This window comes from Amblyomma americanum, chromosome 4, assembly GCF_052857255.1.
Source record: "Amblyomma americanum isolate KBUSLIRL-KWMA chromosome 4, ASM5285725v1, whole genome shotgun sequence".
Lineage (NCBI taxonomy): Eukaryota > Metazoa > Arthropoda > Arachnida > Ixodida > Ixodidae > Amblyomma > Amblyomma americanum.
In genome coordinates, this window is record NC_135500.1 from 181,662,682 (window position 1) to 181,685,550 (window position 22,869).

At 49.4% G+C, this 22,869-nt stretch overlaps 1 protein-coding gene across 2 annotated transcripts in view; it reads right to left on the reverse strand.

Annotated features, from left to right (window-relative positions):
• The window catches only part of LOC144128786 (P protein-like), a 261,677-nt gene that overhangs the window by 200,019 nt on the left and 38,789 nt on the right, over positions 1-22,869 (reverse strand). For both annotated transcript variants that reach the window (XM_077662488.1, XM_077662489.1), the window contains exons 4-5: positions 4,613-4,871; positions 3,835-4,064 (exon numbers count right to left, since the gene is read on the reverse strand). In XM_077662488.1, the coding sequence (XP_077518614.1) occupies positions 3,835-4,064; positions 4,613-4,871 (489 nt within the window). The remainder of the gene's footprint in view (positions 1-3,834; positions 4,065-4,612; positions 4,872-22,869) is intronic.

Consider the following 22,869-nt stretch of genomic DNA (forward strand, 5'->3'; position numbering starts at 1 on the left):
CTGGTTAGAGAGCGAAAGCTGTGGTGTATCGGGCAACTAGACGCGTCTTGGCATCTGTAACGTTGACTGCGTTCCGCACACTGAATAGGAAGCGCGCCCATCCTGCCAACCTGGCAGGTGGCAGTTAAATTAATGGTTGATGGCGAGATGTTGGTCGCCCAATGAACGCTGCGGCCTATATATTGCCTCCAGACTGACGTCACAACGGCAGTTTCCATCGCGCGACATCACGCGATTGTAAAGTGATTATTCAACCACCCTCTGCCGGCTAATCGAAAAGTCAAAAGGCAAGGTCAAAGGTTAAGAGGTGCGACGCCATGGTGGACCACATAGTCAAACTTGACCCCTGGCTCACTTAAATATCAAGCGGCAACGCACGGCGATATCGGCTTTACCCAGTGTAGTGAAGCTTTCGCTTCGAAATATCTTGAAAGAGGAGGCGCCCAAGATGCGAGCGAGAGCAAAAACCTAGACGTCGCGTATAAGGCGGCTAGCTGCCGAATGAAAAAAGAAAAAGAGTTAAGCGAACATCCTCGACAACTGGACACGTGGCGCGCCTACGATCGGCGCGACGTGCCGGTGGAAGGCGCACGCTTCGAGACACCGGTGTGCTTTCATGGCGTCGGCCCGTCTGTGTTGCCCACGGAGCCATACCAGCACACAGAGCCAGACAAAGCACATCAAGTGTTTTTTTTTCTTTTTGATACTATTACATTCTTCCAAGCTAACTTCGGTGAGGTGACTAGCGTCCGCCGCCGTATACACACAGTATCGAGTCGAATATCCGTATAGTAAGGTGTATATGGAGAAGAGCGCCTTCACAGCCTGAGTAATGATGCAGAATACGAAGCGATAAAGGATGCCTCACGTGGACGCATATAGTGCTGCTTCGTCCAGTGCCGAACAGTCGGCGCTGTCCTTATGTTTCAAACCTAACTGTGAAGTAGACAAATTACCTCGTGAAGTCTGCATAACCCAGCGAGGAGGCCATCCCCCCCCCCCCCCCCCCATACTTCTTTGTTTTCAATATTTTTCCCATCCTTCAAGTAATCTCGCGCCTGTGTCTACTTTCGGCACGTCTCATACAACTTTCACACCTGTCTTATGGACGGCTGAAAGAAGGCCCACACTGTGAGACCCAACAAGGGAGATAAATTGCTGCTCCTTGTTCACCCATATGTCAGTATAAAGCTCATCCGCGGAGCTCTAGCTCTATGATCATGCAAATGTGTGTCGCATCTTTCACTGCTATTTTTCGTCCTGTATATCTGCACGCCAATGTATACGCAAGATTCAAACTATAACCCTTTATCTTCATACACGATCTGGCACGGCTCCTGAGCTGTACCGCAATACCTGGTGCCATCTATTTGTGGTTCACGGGCTTTTCTTTTTTTTTTTTCTTAGTCGCCTTTTCCCAACTTATACTTTAAGCCCCGTCGCGGACGCTCCATCTATTGAATCCTTCGGTGAAGTTTTTTTTTTTGTGCATTTCTTGTCAGGCGAACAGCGATGCCTGCTGCGGGATTCCCAGGAGGCCCCGTGTCCGCTGAGGCTTACCGTCTAAGCTTCGGCAGAGGCACGGCTTTACGCGTCGCCTGCACGTGTACGCGTACGAGGCTCCCATGCTTTTGCTGGTGTCACTTTGACAAATTACCTGTCTTCTTGTTTTGTTTCTCTTTTTACGACAAACGTGTGGATATCTAGGAGAGTCCCTTATATTGATTGCGTGATCGAAGACTGGAGGATACTGAAGTCTGAAGTACAGCTAGACCCTTTACAGTTAGCTGTCTGTATCCAGCCTCGTTCTCAATATGCCTGTTTGCTATAAATCTTTGTTGTATGTTGTGTGCACCACATTTGCCTCTTCAGAGCACGTTTCTCGTCGCTGCTTCGAAAACGAGGATATGTCCAGCGTGGATGCCGTCATTTTCGTGGCGGATTCCGACTCAAGAGCACCGTATTTACCTAACTTCGGTTTTTGTGGGCGTCCCGTGGACTTCAATTTCGACGACGGCAGGCTTTCCCAATTCTCCGAACTAGCCACCCACGTAGTTCGGGTAACGTATGTTCTTGCTCACAGATTTCATCATCAGCCGGACAACGGCCACTACAAGACAAAGACCCCTGCCATATCTCTCGAATTAATCGCGTCCTGAGCCAGCCGCGGCCTCCCTATCCCCCTTCCCTTGGAACCCAGTGCGTTACCCTAAACCACCGTCGGTTAACTTGCCTTCGCATTACTTGCCCTGCACAAGCCCATTTCGTTCCCTGGCCCGCTCTGCTCTTTTCTTGTCACTTAACGTATTCATATAGAAGACTGCGGCGAAATACTACACCAGACCGCTGCGGTGACTCAGCGGTTATGGTGCTCGGCAACTGAATCGAAAGACGCGGGTTCGATCTCGGCTGCGGCAGTCGAATTTTGATGGAGGCGAAATGCTATAGGCCCGTCTACTGTGCGATGTCAGTGCACGTTAAAGAACCCCAGGTGGTCTAAATTATCCACAGCCCTCCACTAAGGCGTCCCTCATAGGTTTAGCTGCTTTGGGACGTTAAGCCCCACAATCCACAAATGAACCAAGTACTACACCAGGGTGGTGAAATCTTGTTCTTGTGAAGGAGTGCGTTGTCGGCTCTGGTTCCCGAGATCACGGTGCACGTACCCAGGCTTGGTTACTCAGTTCTATCGACATGCGGATTTTTCTTTTTTCATACGATGGAGAATTGCGCGGCACGCGAGGCGGATGCTCTGCCTCAACGTCATCGCTGTATTGCTGTGTATTCACGCAGACATTCATAAATCGCACAAAATGCGTGTCGATCGGCTGGTCCGTACGGACATGCACGACGATAACGAGTTCCTCTACAATGTATTTCGAAGAGAACGCGTCGAAACTGCACACTCCGAAAGTCAGTGTCGTGACACAGGGATGACCACAGCCACCTCAGCCAGAGTTCCGCATAGCAGCGAAGACTGACGCAGCGCGTTCTGTAAGCTCTCATTTTTAGAGCGAAAGCTCTACAATCAGAGGTACAACTTACGACTGGCTTTGCGCGTTTGGCCTTGAATCTCGACCAAAGTCAAACCAAGCATACACCCGCAAGACTAACAATGTGTGGCTATGTGCCTCGCTGCGTATAGCCATGATCTGCCTGTATGGTGTGGTCACAGCTAATGACTAGCAAACACGTGGCCGATGACCAGTGGCCATGACTTCTGACCCTTGACCTTTAGAGCTAAGATTCGCATCACCTGATGTGACGTCATGCGATGACGTAGCAATGACGTCACACCATTATTCGCTACAAAATACCGTCGGCCTTGCTTTCGCTCGTCTACTATAGTAGGATACAACTTAAGTCTGCAGTGAAGCTCCACCCACATTCAGGACCGGCGCACAGAATTCCTCCAGGACAAAAAAGTAGTCCAATGTTGAAACTTCTCTTGTCACCTAAGAAAAGAAACTAATCACGGAAAAAAGTTATGAGCTCTAGAATTTTCATACTGGGTTTGTTTAACAAAGTCAAACATCAAAAAGCTTATTTCGTTTACTTTTGTGACTAGCTAGCGGAGTGATACAGTACGCCGCGGACCATAGCCCAGTGTTAACGACTGCTGTTTTTTTTTTTTTTAAGTTGCATTCATAGGTTCAGCCAGGTTGAACCTCAGCTACTTTTTTGCCCTTCACGCCCGATGGATCGATCCTGTACCGAGTGACCAACACGGGCGCTTGAATAGTCGGTTATTATCCCCTTTAACTGTCCGGTAATAGCACGCACGATGCTCCATAGGTAACGTACAAAAGGGGCGACATGAAGAGAAGTGCTCACTTGATGGTGGCGGGCGTCATGAGCAGTATGGTGGTGACGTTGTCCAGGAAGGCGGACACCAGCGCCGTGGTGGCGCAGAGCGTAGTGACCAGCGGCCAGACGCGGCCCCGCGCCACGCGAAACGCCACCACGGCCGCGTAGTCGAAGAAGCCCGTCTCGCAGAGGATCGCCACCAGCACCATCATGCCGAATAGGAGGCTCAGCGTCTCCACGTCCAGCCACGACATCACCTGCGGCTCAACAAGAAATCAACGACGCGCACTTGAAAGCATGTAGAAGGAACTACCAAGGCAGTGCTGAGATAAAAATCGAGCCTCGTTATAACGAAACAGTTCATATCAAAATAATGAATATAACGAAAAAATGACGATTCCCCTAGAAAGTGCGCTCAACACGGGCTATAATGAAGTAATCGCCGGGCCCCTTCAACTTCGTTATAACGAGGTTCAACTGTATTAGTGAATATCCTTCACACGCTGTCACTTCCTGGCGCTGTGATCATCGGCGCTTCAATATAACTTGAAAGCGGAGCCCAGAGCCCGCACTTGTGCGCATCCCGAATATTTAACGAATTTCTGAAAAGGGTATAGGGAGTAGGCACCGACGTCACAGCGGCCGCTATTTTGGAGTACATGCATCACGGCGAAAGGCCGCGCGTATAGCCGCATAGGAGTGCAGCCCGCGCTGAAGCTGCGGGCTACACCCCAGAATGGCGCCAGTGACATCGCGTGAATGCCCCGTACTCTGCTAGAAATAAACGCAAGCACTGAGGCAGCACCTTGGCGAGGCTGGGCCTGTCCCCGATGAGCGCGAGGCAGGCGATGGCCGCAGTGGCGGCCAGCATGGCGGCCAGGGTGCGGTGCACCAGCTCGAACACGATGAGCACGTAGAGGCCGAGTAGCACGGCGCCGCCCATGACGAGGCCGAGCTGCGTGAGCTCGGTGAAGGCGCTCACGTCCAGGCTGAGGGACACCTGCGTCGCACTGGCGTTCAGCCCCGACCAGGACTCCAGGTGCACCTCGAGCACGTAGCCGCCCCTGCGCGACGACACCCACGGCGGCTGTGAGGACACGCATGCTTTGCAATGTGTAGATGATCAAGCCACTGGAAAATGAAAAGTGGTTTTGACGAAGTGAAACGGCGCAGTAACTGTCTCACTTATCGGTGAACACCCGAACCACGCCGTGAGGGGAGCATTGAAGAAGGGAGTGAAAGCAGAAAAAATTCGCAGGGACAAATAATTACATTATATGTTGGCAACGTGATAGCATTAGAAGCTGTTGGTGCCTTTACATTGAGTCTTGTGTCAGTCTTACATAGTTGTGATTGTGGACCCCTACACGTCTGTCTGGGTCATGTATTAGTGGTAAGACGTTTCCCCGAAGGTGTGTAGAGGTGGCGACACGGACGAAATGAAAATACGTACATCGAAATGTACAGTTGTCACTTCAGTTCTGGTGACGTCACTGAAAATTATGTGATCGATATCGCATTGTTTTCTCCGATGAGGTTCCTAATACTTTCGCATTAAAAGAGAGATGGAGTTGCCGTAGTGGAGGACACCGGAATAATTTCGACCACCTCGGTTTCTGCACTCACATCGCACAGCACACAAGAGCATTTTGCGTGTGGCTTTCTTCGAAACACGACCGCCGCGGCCGGAATGGAATGCCCACTGTAACAACCTCGATAAACGGCTGGCACTGAAGCCGGAGGAGGACAAAGAACCTTACTGGTGGCCAGCACTGCAGGCTCGTGAAAAGAAAGGAGCGCGTGGGGCAAAACAGCGAGCGACCCGTGTCTGCCGTTCGTAGGCATGCTGGGGCACACCAAAAGTATGCTACCGGGTGATTCAGGCTGTCGACACCAATAACAGTCTGAAGAACACGCACATCGGAATAGGGGAACATACCTCCGGTGCCAAGGACAGCCTGAACATGTGTAAGTACACTTGCATGCGCCGGCGCCAGATTTAGAGCGGTGAACGGGAAAGTTCCAGAAGAACCTTAACCGCATGCTACGTCGGACGTCGTACAATCAAACAGCACAAAGTCTGTTGGCCATTCCCGCAGCTTAAAGTACGCAGACGCGCAGTTACTCACAAGCGCGTTAAGTTGGTTTTCCCGCGTTGCAAGTTGCCCTAATTATGGCGCCATTGGCCATCTTCAAAACGAGAATAAAGTCATAAAACCGCATTTTATTGCTTCAAAGGTGCACATATTATAGTTGCGGGAACCCCGCTAACACATTCCGCTACATGAAACATACAAACTGTGGCTATAATATTTCGTTACAGGAATTTGCTCGCCCGCCATTGCGGCATTGATGTGAGGCGGACTTAAGGATCATTAAAAAGGTACAACTATTTTTGTTAAAATGCATGCGGAACGCAAGAAACACACAACTAGGCTGCAGCCGCAGTGACTGTAATTAAATCTGTTGCATTTAATAGGAAACGTTGAAGCCTTGTCACTACTGAAAGAATATTTTCGATTTACATATTCAAGTAGCACAAAAGAATTGCTCTATTTATAGAGTTTGGACATACAGTTGAACTTGGTCATAACGAAGTCAATTAAAGGGGCCCCGCAATTACTTCATCATAGCCGTAGCTGACCTCGGCAGTAACTGTCGCTTGCCAATGGGCTTACCTATGCACCACAGTGCAGAACAAGTACAAACTGCTGGCGTTTACACTACCGTCGAAGTGCGTTCGCATCGTTGTAGCCAGTGCATTTATACGTCCAAAAAGGAGCGCTCCATACAAAGCCATCCAATACGGGGACACGTTGCCGCACTCCCTATTTCAGCGCGGCCCCTATATCGCCTTCAGTGACCACAAGGCGGGGTAAGGAGAGAGCTATCCGGGATATTTAGCCCCGTTTTCTTTGAGTTCAAAGACAGGCGTGACGTTGCTATTCTGTCGCGAGTATCCGTTTTTTTGGTTGGCTTCCCTGCATGACGGATGAGCGCCACTTTGGTGGGATACAATTTGAGAAAAAGAAAAGAAAAAGCGGCGTTTACGCTATTTCGTTACGGAGAAGTTTCACTGCACTGAACGTTTACCTATAGAACTCTCCGGCTCTAATGTAACAAAAAAAAAACTGGTAAGATAACCCTGCTAATATTACGTGTGTCAAACATAGTAAAGCCATTGGACGCTAAAGAGGACCAATTTGGCATCGCTAATAACGCACCAGGTGTAGCACTTGTTGCACCGGTTGAGCGAGTTTCGCTAACGTCGACGACAAGTCCTGGAGTCGTTGACTTTCTCCTTCTAGACGGAAAGTTGAGGGGAAGCCGAGCGCACTCAGGTAAACACGAAGGCGACCTCCAGGGGATTGTCAAAGGGGCCATTTTTGCTCTCACAACGTGAATAATTCCGCACCGCCCCTGTATAACAGCGCTGTGGTAGCTCAGTGTCTCCGACCAATGCAGCATGCCCAAATTACTGCACGCTTTTTTTTATAGTACGCAGCCGCTGAGCATTACTTTCACACGGCAGGAAAGAAACATGAGCTCTCGCTGTGCAGGCTTCGACGCTGGCAATCTTCCAGGGGTTTCCGCAATAAAGTTTCTCTGCTCATGGCTCCCGCGACATAGCATAAAATTAGAGTTGACTGACAGATTGAGTGATAGCAGGATCGATGAAGAAGCGCATCAGTGATCAGACAGGGTACTAAAGCAATAAAAATAACCACGCGTCGCAGTAGCTGCGGGACAGATCGAAACATTACTAAATGCGGCAGCGCACGCATTCTGGGTGCAACGCGGAACGCAGCTATGGAGGCTTATAAATTGATGCAGACAGCCCAGGGTGTTTTTTAGCCCACACTTAGCAACTGACAAGTTTTTCTGCTGCTTCTTCATCATATGTATATTTTTTTGTAGCGTTGATAGATGGAAGATTAATCGTGTCGCTTAAGGATAGTTGATCAGAAAACAAGAAAACCCCATATCAGCGGTGGGACCAGAGCCCACAAAAGTTCTTAGCGAAATTCGGAGGTCGTGGGTTCGGATCCCACCGGAGGCATGTGATTATACTTAGCGATAAAATAATTACACGACTAATATCCCACTGATCGACAGCACAAATTCAAAAAACAAAGAGAACCATTCTTTTATGCTTCTTGGATCCGGTGGCTGCTGGCTTCCTTCATACGTATGCCATAACGAGCCCCTCATTTCCCTTTCCTTGTCTGCACAGGAAGGAGTAAACAGACGCCTAGGTGGACCCATGGCTCTTTGCCAGCATACAAATATATAAAAAGAATGATTGACAGCGCGACGTTTCCGATGGCTTGACGCGGCGCCAGTTAGCGAACCACGCGGCAGCTCCGTCGCCTATAAAGCTTAATCTGCGGGTTTTCGAGCAGAACGTGCTTAGTACAGTCAACTTTGGAGCCATTTTCTTTATGGAATCAGCATAGAAGTTCATGTACACTACGGTACGCACCCAGAGGGAACACCCAACTTGAAATCAATCCAACTATTATTCTAATTTATTATAAGGGGATTTGGACGAATGACACGACGCGTGAGGCGGAAGACTATAAACAATCAAGGGCTGGCACGGCACGTGGTGCTCTTGCGGCAGATTGATTTCGTGTTTGTGTCCATGGTGTCCTACGCGTAGAATTGGCGAACTCCTTCGTCGTTCTCTAGCCAAAAACAGAGTCCTGAAATGTAACTGACTCCACGTTAAGTGATAATGTTGAAGATATGCGCCAATATTGAAGAAAAATCCCTCTGCTATAGACCACGTTATATCTGGACTATAATCAGTGCTCGAAGAATTATTAGGTGGTGCTTGGAACCATAATTAGCTGACCATGCCGTGGGTAAAACAGGAGTCCATTTGCACGCTAAAACCATTCGTCTTCAAGTTTTAAGACAATTAAAGAGATCAGCGAAGGGCAAGCGGCGCAGTCTACTTCAAGCTGGTCACGTTCGCTGCTCGACTAGTCGGTCAACAGTAGCAGTGGCCGAATTTTGCTGCTCGGCTTGAAAGTGACAGTTTTCGTTTGCTTGTTTATTTATTTATGTATTGAAGACGGAAAACAAAATGGAATCGCAGAAAGCAGCTACGGTAACACAGAATCAAAATTCATATTTTTCTTGGCCACGATACAGTAAAAACTGCGCAAAGTTTCCGTGAAACAAGTGAAATGTGTCTAATGGAAGAGATAGCAAGAAAACAAAACTACACCAAGCACTGAATAAAAACAGTCGTAAAGCAATTTAACATCGCGTTATGAAAAAATATTTTCCGACAATCTTAGCCAAAAACTTTAACAGAACTAGCAAAATCACACTCTGAGGAAACTCCGCTAAGGAGCGTATTCCAACCATCAATAGTCGGTCAGAGCAATGCATGTTAGAGAACATCAACACGGAATTGAAATCAAGTTTTTTTCTATTCCTCTAACCAGAGACACGTACGGGATTATTGAAATTCAGGTTTTTCGCATTTCATTTCCCTAATTAAGAGCACCATGCAGAAATTCCAGTCCAAGAATTTTCTATTGTAAACTCAACAATTTCCAACCTTAATTTCGCTTTCTAAGCTTCTTACTCTAAAATCAAAAAGAACTCTGACAAACAGTGCCACTCGTGTTTGCGCTGGCTCCAATATGTTTGCTTCCGTTACTTTGCAGGGATCACGTGCATGCACGCGTATTTTATAATGCAGCGGACGTTAGTAAATTATAACATTTTATTTTATGCTTGCGCAGTTCTTTAAAGTAAGTTTTAAAGAAGTGGGCAAGGCAAGATGCGTTCGCAATAATACTGTCAACATGAGTGGTGCAGCCTAGCGCAGCATGAGTGCTGTGCAGTGGTATTTCACATTGTTTACATTTCAGGCTACATGTATGTACCACGGGCTACATGTTTTTACATGTTTAGGGCTACAGCGGTGGCCTAGTGGTTGAGCATCCGCCTCGCATGCGGGAGGTGCAGGTTTCGATCCCCAGTGCAGCCGGGTGCCCACCGGTGATACAATGGGTACAAGCTTTCCCCTGGTCTGGTGCTCGGCTTATTCAGGGTGAAATGCTTGGGAAATGTGTCTTTGACCCCACCTTGAGCAAACGAAAAAACCTTGTGCCACAGCGCTCTTTGGCAGCAGATGCCCTTGCGCCATAAAAATTCACTATCATCATCATCATATTCATCACGTTTGTTTAAAGAGCAACCCTTTGCGGTTTGTGAACTGAACATGGCAGCACATCAATACTTATAAAGGCACCGGCCACTGAGCTCACCTGCTGCTAACCATCTACATCAGACTGCAGCGCACCGATGTCGTCATCGCAAGCGACCCAATGGTACGACACACAAGCGTCTGCGAATTGTGAATTGTGGTGTTTAACGTCTCGAAGCGACACTTCGGCTACGAGCGATGCCGTATTGGAGGAGTCCAGATTAATTTCGACCGCCCGAGGTTCTTTAATAGGCACTGGCAGCGAACAGCATGCAGGAGCTCTTCCATTTCCCCTCAATCGAAATACGACTGCCGCGGCCAGAATCGAACCCGCGACTTTGGGATCAGCATCCGAACGTCAAGGCCAGTGAGCCACCGCGGCATACACAACCATCTGCGTAAAGTCAAACAGCAGGCCTAAGGCCAATAGGCGGATCGGAGACAAACTTAGGTAAAAACAACAGCATAAAGACGAGGCCTTGGGGCGCACCAGATATACATAAACACGAAGTCAGTGACGACTACACATTTTTAACCTCTCAATGTTGGCGTGTAGTCGAATATTTTTCAGCAATTGAAGAAGGTGGTCGAGGAGGCCCAACTGTGACAGTTCTGCAATAAAGGGGTTGTATGGAATGACGTCAAGAATCTGTTTAAAATCAAGGAAGACTGAGTTTATCTGAACACATTTGGTAAGACATAATCCGATATCATGAATTAACTCTGCGCTACGCAGCATTAGTCACAAGGAAAACTATACAGAGCTGAAGTGGTGGTGGTGGTGGTGGTGAAAACATTTATTACGGATGAATAGGAGGTATGTTTGGATCAGCCCGTAAGGGACCGATCCGTACAAGCACTAGGTGGAGGTCCCTAGTATGGGACCCCAGTGGCGGTTGCCGCCACCCGGGCGCGCCCGACTAAGGCTTGTTGGGCCTGTAAGTCGTGGCAGCCGAGCAGGGTCGCCTCCCAGTCCTCCCGGGTTGGGTTGGGGATGGGGGGAATAGCGGGGTTGGAGGGGCAGGCCCAAACCATGTGATAGGTGTCAGAGGACACTGCACTACAGTGTGGGCAGCTGCCACTAAAGGAGGGGTCAAAATGTTTTAGCGCTGCCGGGCACAGCAATGTATTGGTGAGAAGGCGGAGAAGGAGCCGCTCATCCGCCTTCTTCAGGCCTTTACATGGACTAGGGTAAAGGCGATGACAATTTTGATAATATGTTGTAATATCTTTGAATGTACAGACCGGATTAAAATCGGGTTCCTGATCGGATGGGGAGGAGAAAACAGCCCGGTGAGAGAGCGCGCGGGCGGCTGCGTCTAAAAACTTGTTTGAAAGTGTTTGACTAAGGCGGATAATATATAACTGCCCTTAACAATTTTTTTTTTCAGACAAATCATATAGACAGTATATAAAGACTGTGAATAGACAAAAGAAAACATCTATAGGAAGGCAATAGAGCTTGCTAAGAAGTTTATATATAGATCATTTTTGTAAGGCTGTGCTCCAGCTTTTTTAAACAAAGGAAAATATATGGGCACCAACCAAGTGTTACAGGTTTTATCTCGATGACCGGGTTTGTACATGGATGTCACGTTTCTATACTTTCTAGCCACCGGGGACATTTTTGTGATGCAAAGATATGCTTCGCAGAACAACAACAAAAGACTGCCTACTTTACCCATACAGTGCACTAAAACTGCCCTCATTTTACCCTTAGAAGCTTAGTGCCTAGGCCAGCCAATTTAAAAAAAAAGTGAAAACAAACCGCGCTAACCTGTTTTTTTTTAACAAGGCGGATGATTACAATCAATAAGCCCCCGTAAGCGGCGCCGTACGGCCACAAAGAAAATATATTAAATTTTTGTCACGGCTGTACAGCCACACAGTCTCGCGGGTGAGAAAACGTGCGAGTCCCCAAAGCAAGACGAAGAGCGAAACGCAATACCGTAACAAGAGGAATGAACGGCGACTCTCGATCCGGAGACAAAAAAAAAAAAGAGACGGCATTGCTTTCCTTAGTACGCCATGTGCTTAGCTCACCCAGGTGGGTGTTAAATTGTTCCCTAGTCTGAAATATGGTGCCCACCGCAAGTAATTCCCCCTGCACACAGTGCTCCCCTCATTTCTAATTCGACGTGTGGCCGAGAGCGTTTCGAACTACACCGTTGTCTTTCCGCCTCTCATTTTCATATATATATATATATATATATATATATATATATATATATATATATATATATATATATATATATATATATATATATATATATATATATATATATATATATATATATATATATATATATATATATATATATATATATATATATTGTAGGGGTGTGTTTATTCGGTGAACCCAGATGATTCCAGCCGCTCAGGGGAGACTCGCAGCGAAGCGTCAGGCGTGGCGAAAGAGCAAGGCAGCGAACAACTTCGTCGTCCTGGAGAGCGGCAGCACGCGACGCATGTCAGTGGTTATATCGATGAAGATTACCACACTACAGTTTCCCCCCCGGGCAGAGAAGGAGCCATCCTGGCGACTCATGGTGCCGAAAGGACAGACGGATCGTAGTAGGGCTTGATTCGGTCCACATGAACTATTTCGCGTCCACGGCGACGCAAGTCCGCAGATGGCGTAACGGGCTCAACTACGTAGTTCACAGGAGATGTTTTTTGAAGCACTCGGTATGGACCGTGATACCGAGCAAGAAGCTTCTTTGACAGGCCGGCGGTTGTGGCAGGAACCCAGAGCCACACCAGGGAGTTGGGCGCATATGAAGGCGCCTCACCAGTGTCACGATGGTGTTTTTGTTGCCATTGATTTTCCTTTGTGAGCGAACGAGCGAGCTGACGGCATTCTTCTGCATACTGGGCGGCGTCCGAGAGTGGCGTCGATTCAGAAACATCAGGGCGGTAGGGAAAAAGCGCGTCCATTGTGCAGGTTGGCTCGCGCCCGTAAAGAAGAAAAAAGGGAGAGAATCCAGTGGTGGTCTGTATCGCAGTGTTGTACGCGTAGGTTACGAAGGGAAGAACGTGGTCCCAGTTGGAATGAGCGTCGTTGACGTACATGGCCAGCATGTCACTCAGAGTACGGTTGAAGCGTTCTGTCAGGCCATTCGTCTGAGGGTGGTAAGAAGTAGCGGTGCGATGAATGATGCGACATTCTTTCAGTAGGGCCTCGAGAGCGTCGCACAAGAAAACGCGTCCGCGGTCACTGAGCAGTTCCTTCGGAGTCCCGTGGCGAAGAATCAAGTTGTTGAGAATGAACAAAGCAACGTCTCTTGCAGAGGCAGAGGGTAACGGTGATGTTTCAGTGTAGCGAGTCAGATGGTCTACTGCCACAATAATCCACCGGTTTCCAGCAGGAGTAGTCGGAAGAGGGCCATAGAGATCTATGCCAACGCGGTCAAACGGACGAGCAGGGCAGGGTAACGGCTGCAACGAAACAGAGGACTTCTGAGGAGTTTTTCGGCGTTGACAAGATTCGCAAGCGCGCACGAAATGTCTTACGAAGCGGTACATTCCACGCCAGTAAAATCGCAGACGTAGGCGTGTGTAGGTTTTCAATACGCCACCGTGAGCACATTGTGGGTCACCATGGTACGCAGCACAAATGTCGGCGCGGAGATGACGCGGGATGACTAGAAGCCACTTCCGTCCATCAAGCAAATAATTGCGGCGATAGAGAAGACCGTCACGAATGGAGAAGTGGTGTGCTTGGCGGACGAGCGCTTTGGAGGAATGACCGGGAGTAGGACTTGAGAGAAAATTCAAAAGTGCATTGATCCAGGGGTCATTCCGCTGCTCGGTAGCCATGTCGATAGTTGTAAGAGTCGACATATCGTAGGCACAGACGTGGTCAGACGAATTATCTCTAGGCAATGGCGAGCGGGAAAGAGCATCCGCGTCCGTATGCTTCAGCCCTGATCGATAAATGACATGAATGTCAAACTCCTGGAGACGAAGAGCCCAGCGAGCAAGGCGACCGGATGGGTCTTTCAGAGAGGCAAGCCAGCACAAAGCGTGGTGATCGGTCACAACGTAAAACGGTCGACCATACACATAAGGACGAAATTTTCCGATAGCCCAAATAATGGCCAAACATTCCCTTTCTGTGACTGAATAATTAGATTCTGCCTTTGTCAATGTTCGGCTGGCGTATGCCACAACATACTCGCTGTAACCAGGCTTACGTTGGGTAAGGACGGCACCAAGCCCAATACCGCTGGCATCAGTGTGGATCTCCGTAGGCGCAGCCGGATCAAAGTGGCGTAGAATGGGCGGCGAAACCAAAAGGCGGCGTAAAGTGTCAAAGGCTTTATCGCAGGCTGGAGTCCAGGCGGAAAGGTCGGAGCTGCCGGCAAGGAGCTGGGTCAGAGGAGCGATGATAGAGGCGAAGTTCAAGATGAAACGTCGAAAGTAGGAGCAGAGGCCGATAAAGCTCCGAAGCTGCTTCAGGGAGGTTGGCTTCGGGAACTCTGCAACTGCGCGAAGTTTGGTGGGGTCGGGAAGAATGCCGTCCTTAGAAACTACGTGGCCTAAAATTGTGAGTTTTCGAGCGGCAAAGTGGCACTTCTTCAAATTCAACTGAAGCCCAGCGCCGGCGAGACACGTGAGGACATCCTTTAGGCGGAGAAGGTGAGAAGAAAAGTCGGCAGAAAAAACTACGATGTCGTCCAGATAACAAAGACAGGTCTGCCACTTGAGTCCACGAAGAACAGTGGCCATCAGGCGCTCGAAAGTAGCCGGGGCATTGCAGAGGCCAAAGGGCATAACGTTGAACTCGTATAATCCATCCGGTGTTATAAAGGCAGTTTTCGAGCGGTCATTATCAGCCATCGGTACCTGCCAGTAGCCGGAGCGCAAATCCAAAGAGGAGAAATACTCGGCTCCCTGTAAACAGTCCAAGGCGTCGTCGATTCGCGGCAAAGGATAGACATCTTTGCGCGTGATTTTGTTAAGCCTACGGTAATCGACGCAAAACCGGATGGAACCATCTTTCTTGGTGACCAAAACAACCGGAGAAGCCCATGGACTGTTAGATGGCTGTATGACGCCCCGGCGAAGCATGTCGTCCACGTTGTCAGCAATGACTTGGCGCTCAGAGGCCGACACGCGATAAGGACGCTGTCGTAAAGGTGCGTTTGTACCAGTGTCGATTGCGTGTGTAACGACAGACGTGCGACCCAGAGCAGTGTGAGGAAGGTCGAAGGCAGAAGTGAAGTTCTGTAGAAGAGCAGCGAGTTGATCGCGTTGTGCGGGTGGGAGATCTGCGTCAATAGCTTGTTGAAGAACATCGGGTGGTGTCGAAGCGGTCGCTGTATCGCAAGAGCTGAGCACATTAACGTCTAATGAAGTAGGCGTTGCAGGAAGAGTATTTACAAGCGCGGGATCAAGTTCTTCAATACGACCGAGACACTCGCCGCGTAGCAGGACGGACGGGCACGAAAATGGATTTGAGACGTACATTGCACTAAGGCCATCTTCGATCTTGAGGACCGCAAATGGAAGCAGGAGGCAGGGATGGCGTGAAGCGGCGTCGGAAGGTGTGAAGAAGACAGTCGAACTAATAACGCTTTCACAGGAGAGTGGAACGAGGGCAGCAGAAAATGGAGGAATGTCTGTGTCACTGGCGACGAGGAGTTTTGCAGGCCGGGTAGGGACGTCACACAAGACGGTATCACAAAGAGGTAAAAAGGAAACTTCCGCGCGGGCGCAGTCAATAACGGCATGATGAGTGGAAAGGAAATCGTAGCCCAGGATGATGTCGTGTGAGCAGCGAGACAGTACAATAAACTCGATGGTGTATAAGACGTCTTCGATGAGAACACGGGCCGTGCACGCCGCTGAGGGATGAATGCGCTGTGATGAGGCGGTGCGAAGCGAAAAGTCGGAAAGTGCGGTGGTCACCTTACGAAGACGACGGCAAAGAGCTTCACTGATGACTGATACGGCAGCGCCCGTGTCGACTAGAGCGAGTACTGCGACGCCGTCGACAAACACTTGAATTACGTTAGTGGGAGAACACCGAGGACTTGAAGAGTTCGAACCAAGCGCAGTTCTTGCCCCGGGAACTGCGACTGTTAGTTTCCCTCAACGGTGCCGGTAGAACGTCGGAGTGGGGACGGGGAACGGCGACGAGGGGAAGGTGATCGGCGAGCTGTGTACGTTTGATTGTCACGAGATACAAATTCGGAACTGGGCGGATTTCTCGGCGAGGGCTGGTCTGTATTGTAGGAGTAGTTCCATAGTTCAGGTCGAGAAGGTGGAAGGCGTTGGCGGCAAAGGCGTGCGACATGGCCCGGCAGCCCGCAAGAGTAGCAGATTGGTCGGTTGTCCGCGGTACGCCAAGGGTTCGTAGGGCGTTGGCGTACCCTTGGAATAGGGACATGGAATGCAGACCCAGGCAAAGGCGAAGGAAGGTTGGAAGGAGCGGCCTGGTAGGAAAGAGATGCTGATGGCATGAGCGGCCTGGCCGCAACTTGGGCGTAAGTCAGTGGTGCCGTTACTTGCGCTGGCACGGGGCTGGGCGGCAGCACAGGGCTGGGCGGGAGCATGGAGCTGGGAGGAAGAACGTCAGCGATGTGATCTTGAACGGCACGCCGTATGGTAGGGGCCAAAGACGGAGCCATGTCAGGAACAAGGCGGCCACTATCCTGTAACTGAGGGACCAGCGATAGCTGGCGGGCGACCTCTTCTCGAACGAAGGCTTTGATTTGCTGAAGTAAAGGGCTGTCCTCTGATGGGGTAGAACCGCCCAGCGCAAGTGTAGAGATGGCGTCGTCTCTAACACCGGACCGCCGGGTAGAAGCGCGCTTCTTACGAAGCACGTCGTAGCTCTGGCAAAGCTTGATCACGTCACTCACCGTGGCAGGATTTTTTACCCAGAGCATTTGGCACGCGTCGTCAGAGATGCCTTTCATGATGTTCTCGATCTTATCCGCTTCAGTCATTAGCGGATCGACACGCTTGCATAGGTCCACGATGTCCTCTATATAACTAGTGAACGACTCATCGACTTGCTGAGTGCGCTCACGCAAGCGTTGTTCTGCCCGGAGCTTGCGAACTGCAGGGCGGCCGAACACTTCTGCAAAATTCTTTTTAAATGCAGACCAAGATGGCAGGTCTGCCTCATGGTTGCGAAACCAGAGGTTCGCCACGTCAGTCAGATAAAAGATTACATTGCTTAGCTTGATAGCGTCGTCCCATCTGTTGTAGCTACTGACGCGCTCATATGCCGCCAACCAATCGTCGACGTCCTGGTCGGCTGTGCCACTGAAGAAGCACGGATCACGCTGCCGTAGAGCTCCAGAACACAGCACGGTGGTTGGGAGGGGCGACGATGTCGTGGCAGTGTCATCCGGCATGCTGGAAGCAGAGGGTAACGTGCGGCTTCTTAGTTCCAGGGTGGACGGGAACGTACCCAGCAGCACCTGCACCAATTGTAGGGGTGTGTTTATTCGGTGAACCCAGATGATTCCAGCCGCTCAGGGGAGACTCGCAGCGAAGCGTCAGGCGTGGCGAAAGAGCAAGGCAGCGAACAACTTCTTCGTCCTTGAGAGCGGCAGCACGCGACGCATGTCAGTGGTTATATCGATGAAGATTACCACACTACAATATATATATATGCTGTCGTGCGGTGGTATTGGGAGAGAAAGAGCACTGACTCGCTGGCACACTTCATCCTTGAAAAGGACGCACGTTTCACGGTTTTCCCGCAGTTTTCCTCGTGCAAACAAACCTGACCATACTAGTCGCAATTACTTTCACTGCCCCCCACTGCGAAAGAACGGCCCCTCCTGCGTCGCCGTCATGCGGCTTGCGCGTTCGGGCAAACCACGCTGTTGGTGCCCCGCTGTGTGAGTGCACTTGGCGCTGCAGGAGAAATTCCGTGTAGGCGAGTTGGCGGATCTAATGTTAAAGGTGGGCAACGCGTGCAGGAGGTGAGTCACTGAAGCAAGATGCAGACAGCGTTGCAAAGCAACGTTGACAAAGGGGCACAATTAACCGGCGTCGCGTTAATGTCTGCAATTACGTAGTACCACTACGAACTATAGGTACTATAGGCAAGCGAACTATAGGTACACGAAGGATAAATAATAATAATAACTGGTTTTGGGGGAAAGGAAATGGCGCAGTATCTGTCTCATATATCGGCGGACACCTGAACCGCGCCGTAAGGGAAGGGATAAAGGAAGGAGTGAAAGGGGAAAGGAAGAATAGGTACCGTAGTGGAGGCCTCCGGAATAATTTCAACCACCTGGGGATCTTTAACGTGCACTGACATCGCACAGCACACGAAGAATCGGCGCCCTCGAAACCAAGTCGTTTGCTCCGTTAAGTGAGGGCTTCTCCGGCACATTCAGACATTGTTGAGGGAGTTTTCCTGTAAGAATGTACCTTAAGACAGCTGTTGCCTGGTCGGCTGTTCGCTAACCAGCTATAATGGCCTCTAAGTGCCATCTCGTGAGTTTTCTGGTGCCAGAAGTAGAGAGAGCTTGGGAGCAGCGGAATTGGCACGCTGTAATGGGACGCTTGCAGAACCACGACAGCGTAGTTCTTGTCAGGCACCAAGCGTATATTCCTAAAAATGCTGTTTGCCTGCATTATAAGTGCATATGTAAATACGAGGCTCGACTCGCACTGAAACTTTATTTTCCCTGTATATATTTTGAAAATAAAGTTTTTCAGTCAGTCATTCGCGCAAAATCGCCGACCACAGACAAACGGGCACAATTAAAACAAGAAGAGTTTCGTGCGTGATTCTCCCTGCAGTGACAGGCCTTATTACGGCATGCGTGTGTGGTGCTACGGTGCTTTGTTAACCACGGAAAGAGGGGTGGGGTGATACGATGATTTTATTCGAATTGTACTTCGTTCTGACACAGTCTGCACTTCGTGATTGTTCCATTTCCTCGCTGTCACCGGGGTCAGACAGCCAGACGGGCGAATGGTACGAATCAAAGAGAACAAAACGAACAAGAGCCGTATATTAGTGTCCTTACATTCATTACGTGTATTCCATTCACTGGTTACAAATAAAATTGGAGAGAGCTCAAAACGCGATTAATTGCTTCAAGAAAACAGTACGCGAGAAGGCCGACCTCATTATTGCCGCTTTCTGCCTGTACACACAATTAGGTATCTATAATCATACCCTAATTAGAAATGGCTAATATAATTTATGGGCACGAAAAAAGCGCAATAACTGCTCACCTGTAACCCCTAAAACCAATCGAGACATTTAGTGGCAAAGCATTGCTATAAAATAGCTTGTTCCCTGAGCAAGCACTATTTCAATAGGTCGGCCTTGGTTGTTTGTAGAGCTAAATCATAAACAAAAAACGCTTTCTCTTCATTCACCAGCTACCAAATATACCAGTACCTGAGCCATGAGCCCACCCTTGGTACAGCGGATTTCGAACATTTAAAACCCCCATGGAACATACGTTTTTGCGCATCAAGACAATGTGAGGTTTCCATGACGCTGTTGCGCTGTAGGATTCCTCGCCTTAATCTATATTTATGCCGTTCTGGGTTCACGCCGTCGAATCTATGTGCGTCATGCGGGGACGTTGAAACGATAGATCATTTCATCCTCTACTGCCGGCGGTTTGCACGGCAGAGAATTCAGTTTTTGCAAAATCCTCTCGCTCAATTAGGGCTGCCGTTCACTCTTCCCGTCCTCCTCTCCTTCGGTGCAACCGTCAAAGGGCATGTCATTAGGCAGGTGTGTCAGCTCCATCACAAGTATATCATTGAAACCGGGAGATTTTTGTGTTAACTTCTCGATAACTTTCTTCTCTCTCAAAATTATTTTCTTTCTGATTACTTATTTAATATTTAGTTATTCAACCCACACCGCTTTGTTACCTCGATTTTCATTCTGATTTCCTCAAGATCTCTTAAAATTCGTGATTTTTTGTTTTTCTGTCAGATTCCTTTATATTTCTGAGCCGCTTGAGATAAACCTGGGTGACTTTTTTCCTGTTTGGATCTGCACCAAACCCTGGCCAATCCCCCATTGTGGGTATGTGCTATCGTTCTTGAGGCAACAACAACAACAACAAGAGACTTCATCGTCTATGTCAAATATTTTAAATCATTTCCAAAGCGGGCGCTGATAGTCTACCGCTGCGCTTTGATGCCGGCCGTTTTCGAACGCCAGACAGCGATTTCTTCCTTGCACGTTGCTTATTAATTTACATGCTCGAGAAACGAAATACTATCACGAGGTTGCCACCATCAAAAAACGAGTGCTGGTTTAGAGTGACATTTTAAATCTAGCGTGATTCCAGCTAGGCTACCCACAGTATAGATCTCCGTAGCCGCCACACTGGATTACTCAAGACGTTCCCTCTACAGGTCGTTAAAATCGGCAGTATACGGCCGAGCACGATTATTTGGACTCCCGTCGCCGACAGCCTTGTGCAGATTTGGCATCTATAGGCGCTCTTCGGAGTTTGTATGCACATACGCTGAAGGCATTTTTCAAGTTCTTAAAAGACTAAGGAATGAGCGCAAGGTTGCGAACTATCAGTGTGTGCCCTGTGTACCCTGCAAGCAATGGCCAACGGGCATAAATAAATAAATAATTGTTTTTTTGGGGAAAGGAAATGGCGCAGTATCTGTCTCATATATCGTTGAACACCTGAACCGCGCCGTAAGGGAAGGGGTAAAGGAGGGAGTGAAAGAAGAAAGGAAGAATAGGTGCCGTAGTGGAGGGCTCCGGAATAATTTCGACCACCTGGGGATCTTTAACGTGCACTGACATCGCATAGCACACGGGCGCCTCAGCCCGTGTGCTGTGCGATGTCAGTAGGAAAAGTTATCTCCCTTTGCTCTCTCCCCTTTCTGTCTCTCCCTCCGTTCCCCTTCCCACGTGTAGGGTAGCATACCAGGTGTTGCCTAGTTAACCTTCCTGCCTTTCCGTTCATTTCTCTCTCTCTCTCTTGTATTCAGAACGCGTTGTGCCTGGCGCATATATGTGCTCATACGATGTGATGCGATAATACGATGTGATGCGAGCCACACGCGCACAACCCCCCCCCCCACACACACATACATACACGCACAGGCACACACATACATACACGCACAGGCACACACACACACACACACACACACACACACACACACACACACACACACACACACACACACACACACACACACACACACACACACACGCACGCACGCACGCACGCACGCACACACACACACACACACACACACACACACACACACACACACACACACACACACACACACACACACACACCGTTGTGAGTTGGTTCAATTCTGGGGGAACACCGTATGACGGCATTACTTGAAGGGAACGGGCACAATGACACGGAGGCAATGTGTATACACTGTAAGGCGAACAATGCGTGAAAGGCACGCGCCAGACGGTGCTGCGCACTCAGCGCTGTATGCGCCAGGTGCCTCGGACTGTGTACGAGCGGCAGGGCTTCAGAGCAAAAGGCACCCGCGTCGTTCGCCGCTTCGAGCGCCGGCGTCAACCATGTAAAAAAAAACGAAGCTTACAGTGAGGAGAAAAGTTCCGGTTATTTATGCCTGCATAACATCGCAATCCGCCAAAAGCAAGTATGTCAAACCAAGCAGCAGCTTATACAACACGACGCTGACTGACTTGCCGCTGTTGTGTAATGTAGCACGATACGTGGCAAGGAAACAACGGCGGTTTCGTAATGAAGCGAGTGCCTCGTTCCTCGACTCCTGCCGCAACATTTTTCGATGCTTGGCGGCATTCGTGCGGTATGGTTTTTCTCTTCCATGGTACACTATTAATACGAAAGCATTACTACTCCCGTTACGAGTAAAGCTGTGCGTGCGTGCGTGTGTGCGCGTGTGCGTGTGTGCGTGTGTGCGCGCGCGCGCGCTCGCAGATGGTAGAAAAAATCCTAGCGATGGCAAGAAAAAAAATTAGGAAGAGACAACAAGACTGCTTGAGTGCGGGAATGCGAAAGCATTACTGCCCCCCGCCCACACACGCCCGTACAACACCACCCGGAACGCTGTACGACGAACGGTTGCATCAAAATATTTTACGCGACAGCGTCCGCATCGGAGCGGACACGTACCTCGTATCACCCGACAGAGCGTCCTAGATGAGCCTTTTCGACTTCACCGACGTTGGCACATCTCTTGCGAAAAAGAAAAAAAAAAGACGAGAAATTGGGGAAATCGGTCATTGCACTTTATGCTCGCCCAAAGGTTCGTGCTTCGGATTTAAATCCGTGACAGAAAAGAGAGCGAAAATGCCCACAAACACAGGCGAACGCTTCGTGTCTAGAACAAGACTTCGTCGCATTGAAAAGAGCATAAAACGATTTCAGAGTGCTTTGAAAAGGCCCATGGCTCCTTGACAATCCAGGCCGCTTTTGCAAACTCCAGCACGCAGTGGGAGTGTCTTGTACAGCCTCCTCGATAATGGGGCGTATTTTGCGAACTGCATGTGCACGGCCTAATGACATCATTGAGAGAAACCCTCGGGAGCCAGGGCTTAGACTTCGCCGACTTGCCGACGGTGCCTGGTGGTGGTGGTAGTAACTTTATTGATAGAAATATATGGGTTGGTCTCGGTGTCGAGCCACTCTTCACATCTTTTGGCGTGGTCTGTGGCTCTTGCGGCAGGGTTGGAGCCCCTAGTCCAGGGCCCCACTGAGTCTTGCCGCCAGTCCTGCCTGGACCGGCGGATCCTCGCTGGAAAGCATCCTCTCCCACTGCTCCGCACTCGGGATTCTGTTTATTGCAGCCGCATTTATTCTCTTTGCACACCACGTTGTATGAATTAACGTGGCTTTGTC